General features: G+C 48.0%; 1 protein-coding gene across 1 annotated transcript; it reads left to right on the top strand.

The window, feature by feature from the left end:
* The first annotated feature begins 524 nt into the window (after nt 1-524).
* Nucleotides 525-5,177, top strand: LOC147677987 (uncharacterized). Its single transcript, XM_086945601.1, has 2 exons — nt 525-1,661; nt 4,824-5,177. Exons 1-2 carry the CDS (start codon nt 525-527, stop codon nt 5,175-5,177), a joined length of 1,491 nt encoding a protein of 496 aa, XP_086801727.1.
* The last annotated feature ends 4,627 nt before the right edge of the window (nt 5,178-9,804 follow it).

A 9,804-nucleotide genomic window follows, 5' to 3' on the forward strand; every position in this document is an offset into this window, starting at 1 on the left:
GTCACGCCCCTAGTGACGACAAAAGCAGGAAGCACGGCATCGAAGACGGACGGCGTTTTCCCCAAGGAGGAGAGCGAGGAGAGCAGCACGGAACCAAGTCCAGGAAGAGAAGCAGACGGAAACGACAAGCCAGGAGGCCAACGGTCGGACGAGTCGCCCTGCCACGCGCCCACGGGAGGAGCGTGGCTCAAAGAGGTACGGGGCCGGGTCGCGGGTTGGGTTGGGAGGCGGAGACAGCCCCCGGCGTAATACTTCCTGCAACCAAACCCTTACCTGAGCACGAGCACCTTCCGTCACTCCCATAGTTAATTGGAGCACTTCACTGGGTTTGCGTGTCCCTCACTCCCGGTCCTTGTATGTGTCCAACCAGAGTGCAGGCAGTAATTCGCCTTCTCTTGATTTCCTTTTCTTTCCGGTACCACGTGGAATCCTGTTGTTGAGACGTATCAAGATAAAGACTTCCACGACCAGAAGGCACCGCGGCATTCAGCGAAACCCAGAGACTAAAGACTACTTACTTGTTCATGAAGAAAACATATATAGCAATAAAGCCCTCCTTAAAACCTTTAATTAAGGATCCAGTGTTTCTCTTTGAACCGGCCCCTCCCGCTCCAGTGGTCGAACCTCCAATCCTTCCTGAGCCCCCGGGACATTTGGTGTCAGAAGTGGGATCTGCTTCATCATCCATCAGAGAGATCAAGATGGAGACCCTGATCGACCACCTCATAAAAGGGCAGGAGAAATTAGGATGGGCCGTGGAGAACCAGCTGTCCATTGCCCAAGCGGACCGAGAACTTTTTACTGAAACAATGACCGCACACGTAGAGGGTCTTAAGTCCATACCCTCTGTCCAACAAGCGGCCACGGGCGAAGGACGGGTACACACGCCACATCCGTCAGGAATGGCCCTCCAAAAATACGTACCCGGTGAGGATCCTGACGCATTTTTGGTAAACTTTGAAAGGGCGGCTCGGGCTATGAGCTGGCCCGAAGAAAAATGGCCGTTCTTTCTCGCCCCTCTCCTGACTGCCGAAGCCCAATCTGCCTATCAAGCAGCGAATCCCCTGGGGACAACCCCATATGCGACTATTAAAATGGTCATACTGGACCATCTAGGGTTGGACCAGGAGGCCTATAGGGTACGTTTCCGAAAAGAAAAAGGGGTTCCTGGGGAAAACCCGAAAACGCTGTTCTTCAGATTAAAAATGGCGGCTGACAAATGGCTTCGCCCTGATGTATGTACCAAGGAAGAAATACTGAATAAAATCTATGTAGAGCAGTTTATGGAGGCGTTACCATATGCAACCCAGCGTTGGCTCAAACAGCATGTAGGCCTGACAGTAGAACAAGCCATTGAGATGGCTTCTCAATATGCCAGGGCCCAACCCAAGTCTATACCGTGGGAGCCAGAAAAAAACTCCAAAGGAACTCCTATCATCAAAACGGACAAAAGGCCAAAACCAGTACTTGAGGCTCCCCGACCTTACAGACCTCCCGGTATGATGGTTCCTCCAACAAAAGGACCTCAGTGTTTCGAATGTGGCGAGTGGGGCCACATAGCCAGGATGTGTCCCAAAAGGAAGAACCATGAGGAACCCATGGAGGTGGGGTACCTGCCCCGGACTGTGATGTATTCCGCCGAAATGGGCAGCACGTTTTACGTGAGTATAAAAATGAATGGGTTCCAATTGAAAGCATTGTTAGACTCAGGGTGCAGGCAATCTGTGGTACAGTCCAGGTTCGTAACCCCGGATCAGATGAATCATAAAACTCCCGTATATATCAGGTGCGTCCATGGGGACGTGAAGCCTTACCCCATGGCCTCCATCACTCTAACACCGCAGGACAGGGACCCCTGTACTGTTAGCGTAGGGGTAGTTGATTCCCTGCCTGAAGATATGATCCTGGGGACCGACAATCCAGAATTCCTGTCCCTATTTAAGGAACACCTTTCCACAACCAGGAGTGGGGTGCATATACCATCCTACCTGTCCCCCGAACCCTGGATTATTGATCGCAGTTTCAGATTTGCCCAGACTGAAGACAGATCCCTTTTCAACGCCTGGGAAATCGCCCATAGCTCAGACAATCAGACCTCTCCAGTATTTCCCCGCTTTTTGATCAAAAACGATTTGTTATACAGACAAGCCAACCAAGAAGCAGAGATGCAGCTATTGGTTCCCCAATCTTTCAGAGAACAAGTGCTATTCTTTGCACATGCCCACTTGATGGCAGGACATGCCGGCAAGGAAAAAACCACTGACTGTATCCTGCGTAACTTCTATTGGCCGGGTATTTACAAAGATGTTCAAGAATTCTGTGCCCGGTGCGAGATCTGTCAACGTAGAAACACACAGCGCCCTCCGGCTGCCCCCCTACAAAGGATGCCCTTAATTGGTGTCCCCTTCGAGCGAGTGGGCATGGATCTGATAGGGCCCCTACCAAAGACGGGAAGAGGCTTTCTATATGCATTGGTAATCGTGGACTATGCCACTAGATTTGTGGAGGCTTTTCCCTTAAAGAACACTACCACAGCGGCCATCGCTGAAAAATTTGTGGAACTTTTCAGCAGGGTAGGTTTTCCTAAAGAAGTATTGACCGACCAGGGGACTCCCTTCACCTCAAAATTAATGAAGGAGGTGTGTGCCTCCTTGGACATAAAACACTTGAAAACCTCGGTGTATCACCCCCAAACTGATGGTTTGGTGGAAAGATACAACCAGACTCTGAAGCAAACCCTAAAGAAAATGCTGACGGCGGAAGGGCCCGCCTGGGATCGGCTCCTACCTATCGCCCTTTATGTGATAAGAGCCCAAAAGCAAAGCAGCCTAGGATGCTCATCGTTTGAGTTACTGTATGGGAGGATGCCCCGGAGTCTCCTAGACATAACCAAAGAGATGTGGGAAAACGAAACATCCCAGGAGCAAAAATCCATGTTGGAATACACCTCTCAGCTCCGAACTAGACTTGGTAAATTAAGAGAACTCGCCTATACAACCATGGAGCATCAACATGAGAGATACAAGAAATCTTTTGATAAAGGTAAAAGATTAAGATCCCTGGACGTAGGAAAATGGGCTCTAGTGCTACTACCTTCCATCAGTACCAAGAATAAACATGAGTGGCAAGGCCCATATCAGATCACGGAAAAAATCGGAAACACTACCTATAGACTCCGATTAGCCCCTCACAAAACACAAATCTACCACATCAATCTCTTGAAAGAGTGGTTGGGACCTCTACCCCGGGTGGGACAATTCGTAGGGCAGATGGATGTCCGACATGACTCTACTCTAGAACAGTTGGTGGTTAACCCCGAGCTGACTCCACAGGAAAAGCAGGAGTTAACAGAGACTCTAACCCCGTATACAGCAGTGTTTTCCGACTTACCAGGAAGGACGGAGTTAGCAGAGCACTGCATCGAAACTCTTCCGGGGGAAGTGATAAAACAAAGACCATATAGAATTCCAGCAGCAAGAAAAGAGATTGTACGGAAAGAAGTGCAGGACATGCTCGAATTGGGAGTCATACGACCTTCACAGAGTCCTTGGTCATCCCCGATTGTTCTAATTCCAAAACCTGATGGCTCAAAAAGGTTTTGTATGGACTTTCGTGCATTAAATGCTGTCTCGCAGTTTGATACGTATCCGATTCCTCGAGTCGATGACTTGATTGAAAAAATTGGAGACGCCAAATTCATCACCACCATTGACCTCACGAAGGGGTATTGGCAGGTCCCCCTTCGGGAGGAGGATAGAAAGAAAACAGCATTTGTAACCGATGAAGGTGCTTTTGAGTTCACCGTCCTGCCTTTCGGATTACACGGCGCCCCGGCAACATTTCAGCGCCTGATGAACAAAGTCTTACAACCTTATTCACACTTTAGTTCAGCTTACTTGGATGACATAGTCATTTACAGTCAGAACTGGAAGGAACATTTGAGACACTTACAAACCATTCTGGAAGCCCTACAAACAGCAGGTCTACACATCAATGCAAGAAAATCGCGAGCAGCTTTTCAAAGTGTGAAATACCTAGGCTACGTGTTGGGTGAAGGAACCATCGCTCCCCAAAGCGAAAAAGTAAGAGCGATAGCAGCAGTTCCGTTCCCCAATAACAAAAGGGACCTTAGAGCCTTTCTTGGCCTGGTGGGTTATTACAGGCGCTTTATTCCAGGCTTTGCAGAGTTAGCAGCACCCTTAACCAATCTGCTCCGCAAAGACGTCAAGGCCAAAGAATTTAGTAACCCATCGGAAGAGGCCTCACAGGCTTTTCACCGTCTTAAGTCCACGATGACAACGGCTCCTGTTTTGATATCTCCGGATCACAGCAAACCATTTGTGTTGTCCACGGACGCTTCTAATCAGGGGATAGGTGCGGTACTATCACAAGTCAAAGAGGGCGTTGAACATCCGATCCTATACATCAGTAGGAAATTGTTCCCCAGGGAGTGCCGATACTCTACCATCGAAAAGGAGGCCTTGGCAATCAAATGGGCAATTGACAAATTGCATTACTACCTGGAGGGCAAGCCCTTTGTTCTACATACGGACCACGCTCCCCTGAAATGGATGCACCAAAACAGTAGTCACAACCCCCGGGTGTTGAGATGGTTTCTGTCCTTACAACCCTATGTATTTACTGTGCAACACCGCAAAGGAAGAGACAATGCAAATGCAGACTTTTTATCCCGGGTGTTTCCTCTCCCCGATCGGGAGATGCCAGGGGGGGAGGTGTGTCACGGGTCTGACTGTCAAGAGACATCTGAATTTAAAGACTGGTGGTGCGCCACCCCCCTTTCACCTTGCGTCTTGTCTCAACAGCCGCAGACTTCTACGTGGCATGAGGAGGAAGGAGACCCCGACACGGAATGGCCATCAGGTGTGAATGTATACGGCTCCTTTAAGGCCGACGGCTGGGATTGTGGAGTCACGCCCCTAGTGACGACAAAAGCAGGAAGCACGGCATCGAAGACGGACGGCGTTTTCCCCAAGGAGGAGAGCGAGGAGAGCAGCACGGAACCAAGTCCAGGAAGAGAAGCAGACGGAAACGACAAGCCAGGAGGCCAACGGTCGGACGAGTCGCCCTGCCACGCGCCCACGGGAGGAGCGTGGCTCAAAGAGGTACGGGGCCGGGTCGCGGGTTGGGTTGGGAGGCGGAGACAGCCCCCGGCGTAATACTTCCTGCAACCAAACCCTTACCTGAGCACGAGCACCTTCCGTCACTCCCATAGTTAATTGGAGCACTTCACTGGGTTTGCGTGTCCCTCACTCCCGGTCCTTGTATGTGTCCAACCAGAGTGCAGGCAGTAATTCGCCTTCTCTTGATTTCCTTTTCTTTCCGGTACCACGTGGAATCCTGTTGTTGAGACGTATCAAGATAAAGACTTCCACGACCAGAAGGCACCGCGGCATTCAGCGAAACCCAGAGACTAAAGACTACTTACTTGTTCATGAAGAAAACATATATAGCAATAAAGCCCTCCTTAAAACCTTTAATTAAGGATCCAGTGTTTCTCTTTGAACCGGCCCCTCCCGCTCCAGTGGTCGAACCTCCAATCCTTCCTGAGCCCCCGGGACAAGCCCGATACCAATTTTATCCAAATTGCTACTCAATTTGTGTACCTCCCTGGCCAAATGATCCACTTTTTCATGAAGGGGCCTAATTAGCTCGATCAACTTAACATAGACAGCTTCTAAGTTGTTATTACCAAGGGGAATCTCTATGTTTTGTTTTGATCTTGTACGAGTAGTGATCATATTCCCTGTTGTATAAGTTCTTTTGTCCCTTATTGTCTTCGGATTCCCCTGACCTGGTGTTTTCTTTTTCCGACCCTTGGTTTTAATTGGGGGGGGTCGGTGAGGGGAGGGAGCTGGTGTCCATAACGGACAAGCTAGGTGTATTGGAAATACTTGAATGGTTGTCGCCATTATTAATTGAGTCCTCTACTAGACCCGTATCTATATTGGCTACGCTGGTGGAACTAGGTGCTCTTAGTATTAACATGATCAGCCAGCACAATGCTTGACCCCATAGAAAGGTGCCTTTCGGTGCGGTCAATTTCTTCCGTGAGGACGCTAACAGCCTTTACCAAGTATGTATCAATGGTGTTACATGCATTTTCAAGTAAAGGTTTAGCACGTCTTCTTGCCATTGTCAATTATTTACCAACACTTGACCGAATCAAAAAGGATAAGGAAAGAAAAATAAATCTTTTAAGGAAGTATAATACTCTTCAGGGGCATGTTTTCCTATTAATCTAGTTTTAGCCCTTATAACATTTTATCAAAACAATCGATAACATTAAAAATAGGCAAGTCGGCAGATATAATAAAAAGGAGATAGTTCATGAATGGATCTCACTCAGACAGCATGCGAGTTAGAGGGGGGGCCCAGCCCAGCCTCTGACGGCCTAAAACGGTCCCGCCCTTGTCCCAGGCTTCTCCCGGCACCGCCCGCGCGCATCCCGCGACGTGGGAGGAGCCTCTCTCCTTTGAGCCCTTCCGGGTGCGAAAGTGGGTGGAAGTGGGCTTCGGTGTGGCCGCAGGGAGACCTGGGAGCTGTAATCTCCCGCCTCGGCGGACGCGCGATGGTGCAGGCAGCGGCGGCAGGGGAGACCAAGAGCAAGTGGGCCCAGGCGCAGGCAACAAGTTTGGGGCAGGTAAATGATGGTCCCTTACAGAGAGCAGCCCCGCAGTTCTACAAGCAAGTCCAAGCTTAAAACTACCAAGGATTGAAAGCACATGGTTAACCCCTTCCCTGCGGGGCTAATTCCCCTGCTGTGCTGGGGGCGCACACAGTGTCCTGGTGCTCGTGAGAGCCCGAGTAAAGAGGAAAACACCAAAATGGTCAAAATGCTTGCCAATCTTGTAACCCTTCATTGAAGACTAAGAATAAGAATAAACCAATAGAAAGGCACAAAACTCCCCCTGACATCAGGAAGGAGAAAAGAGCCAAGCAGGAAATCCAGGTTTAGAATCTAGTAGAAGATCCAACTGCTAGAAGCAAACATTAAGGACAAACTTAGTAGCAAAGAGGAGAACATGACAAAAATATGGAAATAAAGGAGTTGCAATACGTCCTTCACAAGCATTGCTTCTTTATGTAGGAGTGAAATAGGAACTGACATGAAAGGAAAAGGCTCTACTTCCATCTTAAATTGGGAACCTCAAACAACAGCCTATGGACAGACCACAATCCTGGTAAGGGCTAGCTCTAAGACCTAACCATTCCCCTTTCCTGAAAGTCATGGCATTTACTTGATAAACAAAGAAAAATTCCCATATTGACATATTTTGTTCAGCACTGAATCGTGCAGTTCAGCTGCTGCCTTTTATGCCAGATGTTCAAGGCAGCTTCTAAAACACCCTTCTAGACGTTACAAGTGCACAGACATCAGAGATGTTTGGCAGTGCATGGAAGGCTTCTTCTGGTGAGTCAAACAAAATAATCTCAGGCATTGAGCACAGATGCACCAAATCATGCTCAGTGCCATACTTAGATCAGGTGCAAGTCTAGAGGGAGCCTAAACATATGGAAGAACTAGCCTAGAGGCAGGCTGGGCAGTTCTTGTATTCCACTAGGCATTTTCAAGGTGGGCTGGAGCCATTAGTGGCTAGTTTTGAAAGCACAGAGCTGCTCCCGATGCTGTGTCACTTTCCTCAGCTCTTTGAGGTTAACTGTAGCTGGCACAAGGATACTTCAAGGGTGAGACAAAGAGAGGGAAGGAGACAGAAGGTAGACAGAAAGCTATCAGATAGAGAGGAGGGAAGAAGAGGGAGAATGGATGGGAGGAAAAAGTGAGTTAGCACACTGAGACAAAGGGAGCGGACTGGTTTCAGCATTTTTTCCAGGGCTGCTTTGGATTTCCTAGTCCTGCTCTACCTAGAGGGGTACCAAACACAGGAACAACAGGATGGCCAAACAGGATGGCCAAACCTTGAAGAATGCAATTCTAGAACAGCTCCAAGCCTAGAGAGAGCCAACAGATAAATAACAATAAACAAATAGAACTGCCAATGCTGCCACTGTCTTTACTATTTCAAGAGGAGGAAAAAGAATTAAACAAGTCCCTCTAAAACACTCTTACAGTTTGAATTAATCTATTTTATTTTTATCAATTTTCAGAATTTTTCAAAAAATTGAACTCCTTACAAAGTCGCAATGGTCATCACAAAAAATATATCTCCCCCGAGAAAAAAACTCTCACCCTTTGGGATCAAATTTGTGTTCCCTTTTCAACAGACTTTCATCAGCACTCTCTCTAACATACTCTCATATAGTGTCACATTCATACTTGTGTTTGACTCATTCCCACATACATACACTCATCCTTTCTTCATTCACACCAAACCCACCCTGGGGCACCTAACCAACACCTTTTTTAAATACAAATATATACAACTTTCAAATATCAAACAGAGAGTAATCAATTTCCAATTTGAAAAAATCACAATAGGCCATCCGTGATTTATAAGACATTACAAGTCTTGAACAGATAATTTAGCTTGATTGGCCTAAAGTATTGTGGTCGACGCGTTTCGAATCCCTTTCTCAAAGGGATTCTCCTCAGGACCAAGAATCACTTCTTAATACCTTTGACAGAATCACATAGATCTTTCTCTATTTGAAAAAATGTAGGCGTGAATGTGCCGTATCTACATGTTACGGCGCATTCCTCTCCTTTCTGCTAGTGCACAAACTGCAGCTGAGCGCCAACGCATGCACCCATGCACCATGGTGCAAGGGTGTTTGTGTTGTTGGCATGATTTTTTTGGAGCAGGAAGGGACACCTTCCTGCACAAAAACAATCAAAGGAGGAGGTTTTCTCATTCTATGTGTGCTGATAAATGCAGCACACATGGAAAAAACGAGGAGAAATGTAAACATTTCTCCTTGTTAATTTCTCTTTGTTATGCCTGCTTTCGGAAGATTGGCTCCACAGCAACAAGGATACTTATCGCAACGCGGTTAGACAATACAAGACTGCCGTGAAAACAGCTAAATCACTATTCTACGATAACAGAATAAAAACCTCGACCAACTCAGCCAAAGAATCCTACCAGATTGTCAAAGAATTATTAAACATCTCAACAGCACCTCCCCCTCATTCCCCCGCCACTGACAGAAGCAAGGATCTAGCTAAATACTTTGACTCCAAAATTCTACGGATACTTGACTCCCTTCCTACCATCAGCCCTCCTATCCTGTCCACAGCGGACGAAAATAATGGCCCACAGCTGAAAACTTTCAGAGCAGTTTCCCTCCCCGAGGTGACGGCCACGCTTGTTAAAATGAAAAGTGGCTCCCCCCTGGACCCAGCCCCGGTAAGATTCCTAAAAAAGGTGTCCTCCACCATAGCCCCCACCATCAGGGATTTGATCAACTCCTCCCTAGCTAGTGGAACGGTTCCCCCCAATTGGAAGAACGCAGTCGTAAAGGCTTTGCTCAAAAAGCCCCAACTAAACCCGGACGACATGTCCAATTACAGACCGATCTCACTGCTCCCCTGCATCAGTAAGTTGGCTGAAAAATTAGTCAATGCCCAGATATCCCAATTTCTCGAAACCCACAGCATCCTGCGCCAATCCCAAACTGGGTTTCGACCTGGCCATGGCACGGACACGGCTCTCCTCGCTGTCATCGAGGAGGCAAGGTGTATCCTAGATTCAGGGGGCTCAGTGGCAGTGATCCTCCTGGACCTTAGCGCCGCTTTCGATACGGTGGATCACCGTGTCCTATTACATCGCCTGGCCAAGGCAGGAATTGTGGGTACGGCGCGAGCATGGATCGAATCCTTCCTAT

Source organism: Lissotriton vulgaris, chromosome 12 (genome assembly GCF_964263255.1).
Source record: "Lissotriton vulgaris chromosome 12, aLisVul1.2, whole genome shotgun sequence".
Classification (NCBI taxonomy): Eukaryota; Metazoa; Chordata; class Amphibia; order Caudata; family Salamandridae; genus Lissotriton; species Lissotriton vulgaris.